General features: G+C 44.6%; 1 protein-coding gene across 1 annotated transcript in view; it reads right to left on the bottom strand.

Moving 5' to 3' along the window:
* Nucleotides 1-17307, bottom strand: part of TRPM3 (transient receptor potential cation channel subfamily M member 3) — a 335637-nt gene that overhangs the window by 128756 nt on the left and 189574 nt on the right. Inside the window, exons 2-6 of the mRNA XM_035100060.3 lie at nt 14855-14934; nt 12981-13185; nt 8983-9196; nt 7216-7340; nt 739-910 (exon numbers count right to left, since the gene is read on the bottom strand). Coding sequence (XP_034955951.3) covers nt 739-910; nt 7216-7340; nt 8983-9196; nt 12981-13185; nt 14855-14934 — 796 coding nt within the window. The remainder of the gene's footprint in view (nt 1-738; nt 911-7215; nt 7341-8982; nt 9197-12980; nt 13186-14854; nt 14935-17307) is intronic.

Genomic DNA, 17307 nt, shown 5'->3' with positions numbered 1-17307 from the left:
CAAGTCCTCCATCCTGACTCAGCTGAAGCTGGGTCAAGTCCTGAAAGTCCAACAGTTCTTGTTTTATATATTATTGGTGGGAATCAAACATTAACCCTTGCTGACAGACCAGGTGACAGCAAGACTCACAGGGTGGGGTGGGCAAATGAAAAGGGCTAGTGGGCTATCTAGCTTTCCCAAACAAGGGAAAGAGTGAACTGGCTTTCCCAGACCATTCAAATACTGCTCTGATAACAAGGTCCACTCCTGCCTTTCCTCTGAAGTATGGCTGCCTGAAACAGAGCATCAGCCACAGGCAGAAGGCATGGAAGGATGCCTTCACTGGTGAGGCCTGTCTTTTGACCTCATGACAAGTGGATTCCTAAACCTGGGCACTTCACAAAGTGACCTAAAGCTGGAAAAGAACAGCTTGAACATTTCCATAGTCTTTTTGGCTCCTGAGCACTGTCACATTCTGCTTTTTTCAGTTGTTTACCATTCCATTGCCTGCCAATCTTCTCCTGCCAAGATGCTCCTAGCTTTTAGCTACACATAGCACCATCACCTTTTCCTCCCTATCATCTGCTAAACTTACTCCGCCTCTTTGGATTGTCATTTAGAATTTTGATTGTGAACCTGCCTGTATAATATTGTGGCCTGATCCTGATCCTAATGAAACTCTTTACTGAGGCCTGATGATGATGAACAGATATACCCCAGTGCGCAGTTATAGAACAATGTAGAAAGCAGGCTGCTCACTTGTATTTATCTTCTGAAGTGAGATGTGCTTTTCCAACTGTCTGCGAAGTTTCACTTCCGCACCATATTTTCCCGTGGTCCCATTATCGGCTAGTATAAAGTGAGAATGCATACTGTTGAGTACCGTCAGCTTACTCATCGGATTGGACATTGTTTGGTATGGCCGTACCACCTGTATATCAGAGGGGGGAAAGAAGAGAAGGCAAGCATGCTATGAAATTCCTGATAAAGGATGTTCTAGAGGTAATTCGCTGGTAACAAGCTGCTGAAACAATTTTTGCCAGTACTTGCAAAATTCAATATATGAATATTTGTTTTCTCACTATAAAAAGAGTTTTTTAAGACATTTGGAAATTTAGAGCTGTACATATGAGATCATATCTTGTACATATCTGTACATATCTTGTTAGAAATATCAGCACTTGCATTATTCATTTGTTGACCTGCAGTAATAACTATATTTAATTATGGAATGAACTTACGAATAAACACACGTGAAATGGACACAGATTAGAAAAAAAACATATCTGTCCCTCCCTACGTCAGATCAAGGCAAGGTGTTTTTCAAACTGCTCAACAGGGGGTTCAAACTGAGTCTTGTGGTTAGTGCCCCCCTTACTAACTGCTACTCTCCAAATTGTTTGCCCGAATTGTTCATAATGTTGCCCTAATATCTGTTGCACTTCAATTTTGAGAAACACAGTGAGATTATTTCTTTCCCTTTTACCACATTAGCTCCTACATGTTCAATATTGAGGATTATCCCTGCCTCCGAGTCAGGTCTTGACCGGATGTATACTGGAATCAGCAAGGGAGACCCACATGACCTTGAAGTGCTGTTGTGCAATGCCAGGTCAATGATTCATAAGACCACTGACATCCATGACTTGATCGTGGATGGAGGACTTGACCTGTCCTTGCTGCTGCTTGTCCGCCAGGTTTCTCATATGCACAGCAACGCAGGTCATATGGGCGGGGAGGAGGTCATTGCAATGATTTTTAGGAAGTCACTGGTTTACACCAAGCATCATATTGGGAGGATCCCAGTTCTCTGAGTGCATGTTCTGGAAGTTGGGCAATAGGGGCAGTACAGGATTCCTTTTGGTGTACCGACCTCTTCGCTGCACCAAGGATTCCCTGTCCGAGCTGTTTCAGGTCATGACAGATGTTCTCCTGGAGACACCTAGCTTGGTTGCCCTGGGGATTTTAACACCCATGCCAACACAACCTTACAAGGGGCTGCCTGGGACTTCGTGGAAAGCATGGCCTTCATGGGGCTGTCCCTGAATAAGTTTGGCCCAACTCACAGTCACAGACATGCCTTAGACCTGATGTTCACCTCTATGGATGTGGGTGATCTAACACTAAGTACTTCTCTGCAACACTTCATCAGGGAGATCATCAGGGGGTTTGGGCTGGGTGTTCATCAGTATGCGGATGATACCCAGCTCTACCTCTTTTAAATCAGAACCAGTGAAGGCAGTGAAAGTCCTGTGTGAGTGTCTGGAGGCGGTTGGAGGATGGATGGTGGCTAACAGATTGAGGTTGAGGACAGGGAGCGGGCAGGTGTGGAGGACTCCCTGGTCCTGAAAGGTGTAACTGTGGCTCTGAAGGATCAGGTGCGCAGCCTGGAAGTCATTTTGGACTCCCAGCTGTCCATGGAGGCACAGGTTAATTCTGTGTCCAGGGCAGCTGTCTACCAGCTCTATCTGGTACGCAGGCTAAGACCCTACCTGCCTGCGGACTGTCTCGCCAGAGTGGTGCATGCTCTGGTTATCTCCCGCTTGGACTACTGCAATGCGCTCTACGTGGGGCTACCTTTGAAGGTGACCCAGAAACTACAACTAGTCCAGAATGCAGCAGCTAGTCTCGTGACTGGGAGTGGCCGCCGAGACCACATAACACCGGTCCTGAAAGACCTACATTGGCTCCCAGTACGTTTCCAAGCACAATTCAAAGTGTTGGTGTTGACCATTAAAGCCCTAAACAGCCTTGGTCCAGTATACCTGAAGGAGCGTTTCCTCCCCCATTGTTCTGCCCGGACACTGAGGTCCAGCGCTGAGGGCCTTCTGGCGGTTCCCTCACTGCGAGAAGCCAAGTTACAGGGAACCAGGCAGAGGGCCTTCTCAGTAGTGGAACCTGCCCTGTGGAATGCCCTCCCATCAGATGTTAAGGAAATAAAAAACATCTGAAGGCAGCCCTGTTTAGGGAACTTTTTTATATTTTATTTTATTTTTTAATATTCTGTTGTGAGCCGCCCAGAGTGGCTGAGGAAACCCAGCCAGATGGGCGGGGCATAAATAAATAGATAATAATAATAATAATAATAATAATAATAATAATTAGATCAAAGTTCAATTTGGATAATTGTTTTCTCAGTCTAACAGAAGCATCCCAAAATCTGAAGTGTACCGGTATTTTACTTCCAAGAACATAAGAAGGCTGAGTAAGGGTTTTTTATTATGGTTGTTGACAGTAAAAAATTAGCTGCTAGCAAATCCAGTCTTGTTTTTCTATGGCGTCTTGTAACTTACATATTGTTTTCACTTTCTAGTTGAAAGGTAATGTTGCTTCCAACTATTATCCTCAGACAACACTCAAAACCGCAATGGAAAGGAATCACAATGATGACATTTATAGTGCCAGATAGATTTCAAAAATTATGCCTGAAAGCATATTCAAGCCTGATGTTGTAAAAAACTAGATTTCAACGGGTGCATGTGCCAAATGTACCAAATATTAAAATTACCTGAGATATAACATGCAGTCTGATCCTATGTGTGTCTACTTAGGAGTAAGTCCCACTGAGTCTCAAACATGCATGCATGGGATTTCAGAACTATGCCTTCTTTAGTGTTCTTTAAAAGTTACAGTAGCATCATGGGAGTCACTTCTCTGTCATTTCTTCCCATAGCGCTGCTGTACCATCAAAGGCCTGTGATTACATTTATGGGTGCATAGAACACTATGAAGCTGTCACCTGAGAAAGATCAGGGAGCAACTTTGCAGTAAATATCACTTACTTGCAGGCATCACTGTTGCAGCCATTAAAAACAGTGCCCAAACATGTTGCAAGAACTTTGACTGAACAGGTGTCTAATATTTGAAGAGGAAACTCTGCTGAAAGAGCCAGATTCATTGCAGCTCAAAGTGGGGTGAGTGTAAAAGCAGCTTAAGATCCTAAATCAGACTATTCATGCAAGTTGTGAGACACAATTTTCATAGTTCTTCAACCATATTGGACCACCATAGTGGACTACAGTAGCCCACACAGTTGTAGCTTTCTTTCTGTTTCTCTCCCCTCACTGTCCAAGAGCATCACACCATTTACCGTGTTTCCCCTTTTTTAATACGTAGTCAAAAAGTAAGGCATGGCAAGGTTTTTAATCGTTTGAGAAATGTAAGACATACCCCGAAAATAAGCCATACTTCCGCGACGTGCGGAGCAAGACCACCTAGCGCCCCAGCCAGCTAGCGGGACCCAGTACGCCGGCCGCAACAGGAGGAGGAAGCCTGCCGGGTTGGGTCGATGCCCGGAAGCGGCGGCGGCTGCTGCAGCGCCGATAAAGCGTGCAGCAGTGCCGCACGGAACACTGAGGGCACAAGCCAGCAGGACCCAGCTCCTGCAATGCCGGCCGTGGCAGGAGGAGGAAGCCTGCCAGGTCGGGTTGGCGTTCGGAAGCGGCGGCTGCAGCGCTGAGAAAGCGTGAAGCAGCACCGCTCTCCCTCTCTGTGTGGGTGTCAGTCTCTTTCTGTGTGTGTGCGCGCGCGTCTCTCTCTCTCCCCCCCCGTGCGTCTCTCTCTCTCTCCCCCCCGTGCGTCTCTCTCTCTCTCTCCCCCTGTGTGCGCGTCTGTCTCTCTCTGTTTGTGATCGCGTCTCTCCCCCCCCCCGACAGAGAAAAGGTGCCGCGCAGGTTCCTCTTCGGCTCGTCATTCAGCTGCCCCAGCCTCCTCGCCGAGAGCTGACGCCGCTCCTCTCCTCCTCCTTCCCTCCCCCCTCCTTCCGTCAGTCCGTCAGTTGGGGTTGCGCGTGCCAGAGCCGCAGGCCCAAGCCTCGTCCCCCTCGCGCTTCCCTCACTAGCGTCTCGGAGCGGGACGGGTCCCGGCCTCTCTCCTCATTCCCCGGCCAGCGTGAGAGAGCCCGGGGAGCAGCCTCTATACCTCCGCGCGCACACACACACGGCCGCCGCTGCCTTCGAAGCCATGGCAGCAAGCGCCAAGCCGAAGCAGGAGGAGAAGCACCTAAAGCTGCTGAGGGAGATGAGCAGCCTCCCAGTGCTCCCACCCAATCGCGAGTGCTTCGACTGCGACCAGCGCCGTCCCACCTACACTGACATGACGGTGGGCAGCTTCGTGTATACCTCCTGCTCCACCTCACAGAGTGAAGTCTGTCCCGTCCCCCCCGTGTGCACGTCTGTCTCCTAGGCAGGTGGCCATCCAGCCTCAGCTTAGAAGCCTCCAAGGAAGGAGAGCCCTTGATTCAGGATGGGGGAGGAGGGGAAACGGAGAGAATAGAAGAGGCAGAAAATGCACGCGGGAGAGAGCGCCAAGTTGTACCGGCACTTAAATAAAAAAAGACACCCCCTGAAAATAAGCCACCGTGTGCTTTTTTGAGGAAAAAAAGTTGTAAGACGGTGTCTTAAAAAGGGGGAAACACGGTAAGCAAAACATAACACAAAATAGCAATTCAAATCTGGATAAAACAGAGAAACATATTTAACTTTAAAATATATCATTCTCATGCATGCAGACTTGCATACACCTTCCGTGTCTCCAATTCATGTGCTAATTTTTTGCCTCCCTTTTTGCCTCCAGCTGTGTACAGATAACAAAACCAGTTGCTTGAACTGTCATAAGCAAAAGTTGGTAAGTGGCCATTATATATAAAACTCAGCCACGGACTAGTTATGCAGTGTGATCGCTACTCAAAGACACAATTCAGAACTTATAAGCTGAGTGCAGGAAAAGAATACAATTTTGGATTTTGCTGCATAAATCATTGTTCCTAGTAATTATACGTTTCTCTGCCAGGTGTCTAGCAACATTTTCTAGCAAAAATTACCTCATATCATATCCCTACAGAACCTGTTAGAACAAATTATTTGTATAAGCTCCAAGTACACTGTTACTGAATTTCATCCTTTGTGATATAGCTTTGATTTAATCAAGCAATACTCTTGCTGAAGGATATACCTTCATTCCTCCCCATCATAGAAGCAGAGAACCTAGCTGTTAAACCTGTAAGAGAACTGAAACGGAGTGGCGGCAAGGAAAATAACAAAAAGTTCTTTTTCAGCCTTGCTTGCAGGCAGCAATTGCAAAGCATAAAGAGTGGCAGCAGGTGTGTGAATGTGAGCGAGGCAATCTTAGAAGATTATTCTCCATTCTTTTCTTCAGAAGAGTAAGGATGCTTCCAGACAGATGTGGATTATGTGATTGCTGCTACTCATGCATGGAGGTGGTTTGCGGCATCCACATAATGTCATTCGCAACAAAATACCTATTTAATACTTTCCATGTTTGCTTACTTTCACATTTGCATGGTGTGTGGTGTAGTGGCGGGAGCTTTAGACTTCGGCCACATTCACACCAGACATTTAAAGCACCTTGATACCACCTTAAATAGTCATAGCTCTCCCCAAAGAATTCTGGAAACGGTTGTTTCTTCAGGGTGCTGAGAGTTGTTACGAGGCCCTTATTCCCCTCACAGTGCTCCAGTTCTCAAGAGTTCTCTGTGAAGAGGGACTGGCTATTAACATCTAATGAATTGTTAAACCACTCTGGAAATCGTAGCTTGGTACTATTGAAGGGAAATAGGGGTCTCCCCTTGACAAATGACAGATCCCAGAATATTTTGGAGGAAGCCTTGACTGTTTATGTAGCAATGTTAGGTGGTAGCAATGGCATAAGAGGATAGCTATATGTCCTTTCTAAATGATCATTTCCCTCTTCCTCAGAGTGACACCCTCCTTTCCTGAGACCCTCATTCTCCATGACAGCAGGGCAGCTATCAACCTGGGAGCAGGGCAAAGCCCATATACCAGCCTCCCTTCCTCTCTCCGCTTTTCAGGTCTGCCACCTTGACTATTTCCTAGAGAGCCAGGGGCACATTGCACAGAAGACACACCCACTGGCGGAGGATCGGGGATGCAGAGGGAGCATACCGCCCCCGGCACCACTAATCCGGTAGGGTGCCATCACGGCAGCCCCCCGGACATGCTCCGTGCACCCCCCACGCGCTGGGCGACATTCCCCCACAGGCGGCGCACAATGCCCCCAGAATGAGTACCATGCCCCTGCGGGCAGAGCACCACGCCCTTGCAGGCAGTGTATCACGCCCCCCGGGGCGCCAGCAGAGAATGCAGCTTCACCACTGGACACACCCACAACTTCTGGCCTGCCCAAGAAGATCTGGAAAACCCAAACTTCAAGGACATATTGGCAAAGCAATGCACTGCTAGAGATCTAGAGACTTACATCCTTGCCAATCAGATCCTCTTGATTTTCTACAATTCCCCAAGGAGCTATTCCAATAGTGCAGATCTTCCCTCTTGACTTGGAGGCATGGTCTTTCAGTGCATCACCAACATGCCGAATAACTCCTGTAAGAGAAAAGCAATGCTAGTACATGATAGAGGATAAATATTGCCAACCTTTGTAACATGTATGTGTGGGTGTAGTTCTAACACCACGTATGGTTTATGGCAAAATATCAAAATAATCCCCCAGTAAAAACAAAACAAAACATGTGTGTAAAGGTAAAGGGGCCCCTGACCATCAGGTCCAGTCGTGTCTGACTCTGGGGTTGCGGCGCTCATCTCGCTCTATAGGGCGAGGGAGCCGGTGTTTGCCCGCAGACAGCTTCCGGGTCATGTGGCCAGCATGACAAAGCTGCTTCTGGCGAACCAGAGCAGCGCACTGAAACGTCGTTTACCTTCCCGCCGGAGCAGTCCCTATTTATCTACTTGCACTTTGATGTGCTTTCGAACTGCTAGGTGGGCAGGAGCTGGGACCGAGCAACAGGAGCTCACCCCGTTGCAGGGATTCAAACCACCGACCTTCTGATCAGCAAGCCCTAGACTCTGTGGATTAACCCACAGCGCCACCTGGGCCCCAGTAAAAACAAAACAAAACATTTGTGTAAGTAGCAGTAAATAGGTATAACTTTACCTTTCTAAAATGCTAGGAGTTCTGTGGTTCTATACTTTAAAAAAGATTGTGATAGAAAATCTCAAACATTGAGTCTTACAAACAAATTATGTAGCTGGAATAAGTCTTGAAAATTAAACGGGAGAAAGTCGTCCACTGTGCCATGCAAGCAGAAGCTCTGGAGATGACAGAGGAACTGCAAGCTTGTCTATGTCTTCCACTGCTCACTTGCCTTCACACAAAAATTGCTGGGTACAGAGACTATACCTTTTAATGCACATTTGAAGCATATTGTTTCCCTCAAAGAATTCTGGGTACTGTCGTTTTCCCTTCACAGATTTACAATTCATAGCAACCCTTAACAAACAACAGTGCCCAGAATTATTTGAGGGGGAATCTCCTTTATAGATAAATTATCTACACAGCCTTGGCTTACAGAAAAGATGTGACTGAGGAGGGGGAAAGGAAATTATGGCCCAGTTTGGGCATTATGGTAAATCATTATTGATGGCTTATGGTGGATGTGCTGATCTCACATGCTTTGCTGCTCTCCACCAGCCCAGGGAAGAAACAAACCACAATCTGTGACTTGGAGTTAGGTCTGAAACAGTGATTACCGTTTGCTTTGCTCTAATAAACTACAATCTGCAGTGAAGGTTTGACTTGACTTGCTGAATGTGGGTTTTTCTAATAGCAGCTTTCCTCCCAATGCAATTGGCAATGAGGTGGGATTTTTTCATGATTGGGGAAAGGGTTAAAGTCCTATCCCTATCTAGACCCTGCTAAGAATATACTATGCACTTTTAAAAACATATTTTTGTTGTTGTTGTTGTTTAGTTGTTTAGTCGTGTCTGACTCTTCGTGACTCCATGGACCAGAACACGCCAGGCACTCTTGGCAAAACATGTATTTAATGCCACATTTAGTTTGAATGATGTCTAGATAGAAATGTATTCAATGGACATAATGCTGTCTGCATCATTTAATGCAGTGACAGGATTTTTTCCCAGGATCCTGGGACCATGAAAAAGCTTTTTATGTCACAGAAAGGATTCCATCTGCTCCAGGGATTTCATTCTGCCAGGTTTTTGTTACCTGTGTTTACTCCTCCGGTAAATATCCATGCTCCAGTTGTCATGGCAGCTTTAATGAGGCCTTTCCCAAAGACTTGCTTGAGCTTTGGCTGAAGTTCAAAATTCTGGAGACCTCCATGCACAGAGATGAGAAGTTTGGGAAGTTCAAGCTGCCATTCCTTGGTCATCAAGTGTAGAAGAAGATCAGGCTTTGTGTCAAAAGACACACGAACATACTACAGAAGGAAGGGCATTGATTTGAAACAAAAGCAAAGAGTGAAGGCGAGAAGCTGGTAATACACATGCAGCTGGAATATTTACACTTGATCTTAGCCAAAAGACTGAGAAGCATCATCATTCCATGAGTTAGAAAGACATGGGATTAATTCATTAGCATTTTACTGAACTTCTGTACAATGGAATTTATGTGGAAGTTAATATTAAACCAGATCTCAGAAGCATTTGGTTGAAAATCCATCTGTTAATATATAGTTTGAAGAGAAGTGTTACTTAACCAAATAAAATGAAAAATACAGACTCAAGAGAGATGATTTTGCTTAGTTGATTTTCCAGGGGTTGGCAGACCAGCTGTCTGCAAAGGCCTTCTTAGGTGCCCCCAGGGTGAACAATAATCTACAGATTCCTGTATTTCTTTTTTCCTTCCTTTTCCTTTTTAATGTACGCTTCCAGTATTTTTTAAAAACCTGAGACATGAGTCAAAACTGAGAGAGAGGAGGAAAACATATGTATGTTTGTATGGACTGTGAGAGGGAGATAAAGTGTGTGAGAGAGAGGTGGAGGAAGGGAGGGATGAACATGCTCTCTCTCTCTCTCTCTGTGTGTGTGTGTGTGTGTCGTGTGTGTGTGTGTGTGAGAGAGAGAGAGAGAGAGAGAGAGAGAGAGAGAGAGAGAGAGAGAGAGAGAGATGCCAAGCATGAGCATGTGTTAGAGAGTGTGATGTGCCCACTTGTTGTTATCAGACTGATCTAAAGAATGGCCAAACCTACTCAGCTCACTCCAAAGTAGCCATGGAGCAACCTGCTAATGAACTCAGGAGAGTTTACAAGTCATATAGCATAGGAATCTGCAGGGCTGGTGCTTCCATTTAGACGAACTAGGCAGTTGCCTAGAGCACGTAAATGGAGGGGGCGCAAATCCCTGCAAAAACCCCGCGCCACCGCTGCCCTCCCACAGCGTGCGCTCACGCTCCTCCCGCCTATGGAGGTCCTATGGAGCGCGAGCCAAAAGGAGAGCTCAGTGCCCTCCCGCCTATGGAGGGGATGCTGTGAGCTCCTCAGCGGCTGCAACGAGTGAGCGGTGGCGGCGGCAGCGCCCGTAGCTGAAGCCTTCAGCTATGGGCGCTGCTGCTGCTGCTGCCGCCGCCGCTCGCTCGCTTACTCGCTGCAGCCACCGCTGAGGAGCTCACAGCATGCCCTCCATAGGCGGGAGGGCACTGAGCTCCCCTTTTGGCATGCACTCCTCCTGCCTATGGAGGGGACGCAGGGGCGCCAGGAGGTGATTTTGCCTAGGGCGCAAAAAGCCCTAGCACCGGCCCTGGGAATCTGTGTCAAGTTGCTTTGAGCAAGTCACTGGCTGCTTTCAGAGGAAACCATAAACCAGGCATCCCCAAACTGCGGCCCTCCAGATGTTTTGGCCTACAACTCCCTTGATCTCTAGCTAACAAGACCAGTGGTCAGGGAAGATGGGAATTGTAGTCCAAAACACCTGGAGGGCCGAAGTTTGGGGATGCCTGCCATAAACTATGTGGATGGGCCAAAGCAAATCTCAGCTTCTCAAACTCCTCTCTCCACTCTTTCCCTCTAACATGGCCATAAAGAGGTTTCACTTTCATTTTTATCTGATGGCTTAGAACAAATGGCTTAGAACAGAGGGCAACTGGAGAGAAGGAAGAGTTTGTTGTTACCTCCAAATGCAACCACTCTCAGTCTCATCTCTCTAATAATATTATTGTGAGGATCAAACAGGGTAAGAATTTGAAAGTGGCTTCTTTCTTCTGCACTGGAAAAACTGAACTGTAGTTTACAGTGGACTGATGAACCAGAATGGATATGGCTTGATTTATACGAAAATTCACAATTGTGGCACAGTTATTTTTGAAGATGATGAACCGGCAACACCATTAATGCTATCACTTACAGGACAAGAAGAATAAATGCAGTGCTGTGGCCTCAAGTTTACTAAATTATATTGAAATGGACAAGCACATTCAGTGCACAATGTCTAGCTCTAATAATGATTTTCTCAAACATGGTAGCAGTCAGAAAGTACCTGTATTAGATTGTAGAAAGAGTTTATTCAATGTTTGCTAGAGGAGCAAGTGCCAGGCCTGCCCAATTGTTTCTCTTCATGCCTACAGCACTGCAGTTAAAAGCCAAGGGCAGTTAGGGACCTTGACATGCCATAATCAAGGTTAACAAGCTTCAGTGAGAATGAAGGGTTGCCATGTGATTTTGTGTTGTTGAAAGACAAGTTTCTGGGTTTGAGGAATTTGGCTTTTTAAGCTTCAAATAGAATTTTATAACTATTGCAATGAATAAAGTAGTAATACAATTCTTCAAAAAATGCCATTTCCTAATCTTTGTCAGTCAAACTCTGTATGGGTCAATTTGTAGGTAGCTGCCATGAACTTCCTGAATGCCTCTTTCTGGGGCTCATTACTTTTGCCAATTAGCAGTTATTCTACACAGCATTGTAGACAGCATTAACGTCAAGGAAATTTGAACAGAATCTTGCCGTTTAACCATAAAAATACTAACCAGGCAAATGCTACCAGGTAATGTGGCCAGCCTTCAGTAAAGCTATCATGTTGATTTGAAAAAGATAATCAATAGAAATAAATTTCAAGGGAACATAAAGCAAAACAACTATAACTGCAAATATAACTGCATCTTCCCTCAGCAAAGTATCTTCTTTCTGTGCAGCGAACAAATTACTTTTATGGAGATAAGCTGCAAATTTATAAAACCACATATAGAGGTTTGCATTGTGTTTAAAGTTACATCAGTATCTAACAGTGCCTGATGTTTTCCTTGGAAGTTTGACAATCAGCATTCCTTCATTTAATAAATGTGACACACTGCACTGCAGATTTAATTTGGTTATTCTATATTAAAGAAGAACAATTTTAATAAACAATACATTTCTGTTACATTTTTTCCTGCTGCAGTGGGAGGTGATCTGCTGCTCACCCATCAGCAAAGCTGATAAAACTTTTATTTTATTTGGCAACAGTATCTAGTCCTCTGGGGTCACTTTATTCAAAGCTGTCAGGCCCACATTTATCTCCAAAAACTACTATTTGCCAACAATGTGAAACATCTTCCTACTGAACATGAGCTCACTGTAAAACTGAGCAGAGTCTTTTGTATTGTATTAGAACTTGCCTTACAATTGTAGGGAAGAACAAGATAGATGCCTTCCTAGAGATGGAGGGCAGACACATGGAAACACTGCTGAGAATGAAAGCCATGCATTGGCTCTCCACTCCTTTGGATTTTATTGTATTCCAATATAATTACACTTAAGTCCCTTGCCTAACTGCAACCATGAATGGACAGAGTCAGACTATTGGTTCAGCTAGCTCAGTATTGTCGACCCTGATTGGCTGTGGATCCAGAGCAGTCTCCCCTTGCCCTACATGAACATGTTAAGGATTGAAGCTGGAATCCTTTGCATGTACAGCATCTGTTTTGTGACTGAGCTGTGGTTCTTGGCCACCTTTTCCCACACACCCATGTTTCTCCCTCTTCCCCACTGCTATTTCCCCCCACTGGCTAGCTTTTAGGTTGCAAGGCTCCTTGGAAACATGAATCGGCCCATATTACCCATGCAACTCTGTAATGCATCAATGATGCTAATGCACAAGGAGGAATAATCTTCACCCTTCCCTAGAATGTGCAGCCAAGATATACACACACACAGAAATAAAAGCAAACGTGAAGTAAGGAACGTACGAAGTAAGGACCCCGTTCTGGTCCAAATTATGAGGGTTTTACTTACCATGGCTTTATTCGAGTGACCTCCACCTTGGAACTCAATGGTTCCAAAAGCATCGGTGGGGCTGAGCTGAGTGTGCTTGCTGATTGACCACTTCTCCGACTGGATGTCATTTCGAGCAAGCCGACTTTCGTTCTTCTCATTCTGAATAATGGAGATGCTTGGAGTAAGTCCCACATGTTGACCTATTAGGCGCCCACAGCAACACCTATGGCATCAAGCAAAAATTACTTGTATTTCTTCACAAAGAAGCAGACGAGATTAAATTAAGTCATTGAGGATATTGAAGTAAAACACTTCAGTCTTCAAAACAGTTTCCCTCTCAGTAGACTGATAGTTAGGATACAAAGATCGGTGAAGACAACCCCACAGAACCCCACAATAACTTTAATAAAGGTGCTGTCCCAGCTTTTCTTATCCCTCTTGGAGATGCTATACCTGCCAACATTCTCTTTAAGAAAGTACTTTTCAAAGGTACACGCCTGGTCACTCTGACACAGCTTTTTTTTGCATATCAACTTTAATTTGCATGACTTTATTTCCACAGGCTCCAAGGTAAATGTCAAATGAAACCACGGCCCTCTAGATGCTGCTGCACTACAAATTCCATCTTGTGGAGTTCAACATCTGGAGGCCCACCAGTTCCTCATCTCTCTTCACAGGCAAACTGGCCAAATATTGGCCAAATTGCGAACTAGTACCAACTTTGGAATGCTCTATATGAACTGCATAGCCAGATTATGAAATTACCTTTCTACAACTGTTTTTGTCTTATTGCAAGCAAACACCCACAAGAAATACCCCAAAGCCATATCAGGCTGCAACAAATGCCCTCAGCCCCAGCCTTTGTACGTCAGCATGCCTTTAACTTACATGAAACCACGGCAAGAGAGACACTGTGGAAAGGTTATATTGCAGTGATTTCAAGTAGGTTAAACATGAGCTTACACAAGCAGAATTAATTGATACAATAAATATTTTTGCCACATTGGGCTAACAGAACTTGAAAACATTTAAATTTCCATGATACTTTAAGGAAATTACACTTTTTAAAAAATGGAAAATTGTAAGAAATGGTCATTTAAATATTGTCCCAACTTCTTTTCAAAGGCTGTATTACGTTAAATGTGTTCAACTTGAAGATATTTTACTTATAATGGAGTATTATCTGTCAGCATACTTATAATGTATTATCTGTCAGCATTCATCTTTTTCATGCAAGAACAGCGATATCACTAACCTGAAGTATTTTTTTGGGTAAAGGAAAATGATTATTATTAAATTCGTATACCGCCCTTCATCCAAAAATCACGGCAGTTCACAACATAAAAATACAAAATTAGAACATAAAATACATAATAAGAACAAAAACAAACCAATACTCCCACAAAGACATCTAAAAGGACATAGAATATTAATTAGCCAAAGACCTGGTTAAAGAGCTACATTATGGTCAAATTGATATTGTCTCCATCTTAGTTTAATAACATTTTGCCTGTCAATTACAGTCATAGCTTGGGTTACGGCCGCTTCAGGTTGCACGTTTTCGGGTTGCGCACTGCGGCGAACCCAGAAGTCCCGGAACGGGTTACTTCTGGGTTTCGGTGCTCATGCATGTGCAGAAGTACTAAATCATGCTTTGCGCATGTGCAGAAATGCCAAATCGCGACCCGCGCATGCACAGATGTGGTGCTGCGGGTTGCAAATGCTGCGGTTTGTGAACATGCCTCCTGTAGGGATCATGTTCGCAGCTTGAGTGTCCACTGTACTAGAATAGAACTGTTTCTTCTCTGACAGGTATCAAAAGCCCAAGATATAATAGGTTAAGTATAAGCTGTCATGAAAAGCAAGTTCATTGACAAAAGCCATGCCATTACCTATGGGGGTCTTTGGTGCTGGGTATGATGTGAACACATTCCCTTTTGTAAAATGCTCTTTCTATCCATGACTTCTGAGCCTGAAAAAGAGATGAATAAAAAAATCCATAAAATAAATTTCCTGTTCAATATCATTTTTAAAGTACAACAAAGCATTTAACATAGGATGCTCCACAGTAGCAAAGTTTAGGGGTTGTGTTTTTCAGCAAAAGGCTCCACTGGCATTCCCTGTGGGGCTTGATGGATTGCATACTGCATTCATATTAATATAATTAATAAAATAAAATAAATGGAAATAACGATACATTAAACCTCTCCAATTGGTGAGAAACCCCTTGACATTACATTCTTTTTGCTGTTTTGAAATCACTTAAAACAACTATTTTGCATGGGGATCACTGAACACATCGGACTTCTTAGTTAAGTCAAAGGCCTTCTCGGTGGTGGCGCCCGCCCTGTGGAACAGCCTCCCATCAGATGTCAAAGAGAAAAACAGCTACCAGATTTTTAGAAGACATCTGAAGGCAGCCCTTAGGGAGGCTTTTACAGTGGAACCTCGGTTTATGAACACCTCGGTTTATGAATTTTCGGTTTATGAACGCCGCGGACCCATCTGGAACGGATTAATTCACTTTCCATTACTTTTAATGGGAAAGTTCGCTTCAGTTTATGAACGCTTCAGTTTATGAACAGACTTCCGGAACCAATTACACCCATGTTTCAGTTTATGAACGCTTCAGTTTAAGTACTTCGCGGACCCGTCTGGAACGGATTAATCCACTTTCCATTACTTTCAATGGAAAAGTTCGCTTCAGTTTATGAACGGTTACTCCACGGACCGTCTGGAATGGATTAATCCACTTTCCATTACTTTCAATGGGAAAGTTCGCTTCAGTTTATGAACGCTTCAGTTTATGAACAGACTTCCGGAACCAATTGTGTTCATAAACCGAGGTACCACTGTAATGTTTAATAAATTATTGTATTTTATTTTTCTGTTGAAAGCCGCCCAGAGTGGCTGGGGAAACCCAGCCAGGTGGGCGGTGTATAAATAATTATTAAGTTCAGAATCCATTTGTTTAGTGGATTCTGATATGTGATAAACAGGGAATCCAGAAACAGAAAGGAAACAAATAAGAACATCATCTGTAGAATCCCAAGGTGTGGAATGGATTTTGTTCTGCTTCGCAACCAGAAATATTTGTGAAATTTTGTCAACATTCAAAAGTTCTTTCTGGCACCAGATTAACACCAGCACCACACACTTGTACACATCTCTTTAGAAACCATCCATCCAAGTGGGACACAGCTGGAGAGTCCTTAAGTGACAGTGCTAAGTATCAGCCCTTTCCTTCCTGTAGTGGAACATCATCATTTCCACTGGGGACATAGGAGGAAACCTGTTCTAACTTTGTCTATTCCTATAGGTGGGTTGTTGCTTTTTAAGTTTGTTTCTGTTACCTTTCTGTGTTATATCCCATTCAAAGATATATATCTGTGTTATATCACATTCTCAACAAAAAGACTCTGGACTTAATGATTTTATGATGTCTTCCTTTAGATACCCTTGTGAATCACTTCAGTGCTGAAGCACACAATTAGCATTTTTCTTCCCTCCTGTACCCCATTCCATGATTTACAACTGCATCCACATGCAAAAAACAAACAAAAAGCAGTTTTCCAACCCTGATTAAAAAGAAGAAATACTCTGATGACAAGGGTAAATAAAATTGAGTTTGTTTCTCTTGTCCTGATGATAAACAGGGAACAAGCACCATTTTGTTGTAGCAAATGATCATATAATACAGAGATTTCCAACCTTTCTGAGTCCAAGGCTCCCTTGAGCAACTACATTCTTTCTGCGGCTCCCTTGTGGGGCTCAGGAGCCCAGTTATGCCACCCCTTGCCTGCAGAGCTGGCAGCCCCTCAGCCCCTTTTCAACAGCTTCTCTTGTGGAGTGTTCCCTCAGCCTCCTCCCCTCTTCCCTCTCCTTGGGAGTCCTCTGGGCAGCCACTGCTGCCACCCCTGGTCTCTGAGCTGCCCCCTCCCGCCCCAAAGGCAACATTCATCTGCAGAGTTTACAGCCAGGGCCGCTGCAATAAACAGCTGTGCAAGCCTTTGGGAGCCAGAGGCGCAAGAGGGCTTCAGAGGAGGGAGGGAGGGAAAGAGGGACAGAGGCCAGTGTTGTCTGTGGCACCCCTGACCATCCTTCAGGGCACCCTAGGGTGCCATGATACATTGGTTGAAAACAACTGATATATTAAAATAAAAATTAGCACCTATAACCATGTACACCTCTTGTCTGCCCCCTGACTATATAACATTTTACTAAAGAAGAAGAAAAGGGGTGCTATGATGACCCAGTGTTAGCCCTGGCAGGATTTGGCATGTCCACGCCACCCCAGGGGCTGATGTAGGGCCTGTTTACCATATCCCATCATCTGCTGCTCTTT

The sequence above is a fragment of the Zootoca vivipara genome, chromosome 10, assembly GCF_965207765.1.
Source record: "Zootoca vivipara chromosome 10, rZooViv2.hap1.1, whole genome shotgun sequence".
NCBI lineage: Eukaryota > Metazoa > Chordata > Lepidosauria > Squamata > Lacertidae > Zootoca > Zootoca vivipara.
The sequence above is the reverse complement of the archived record's forward strand: the minus strand, read 5'-3'. Positions and strand labels throughout refer to the sequence as shown.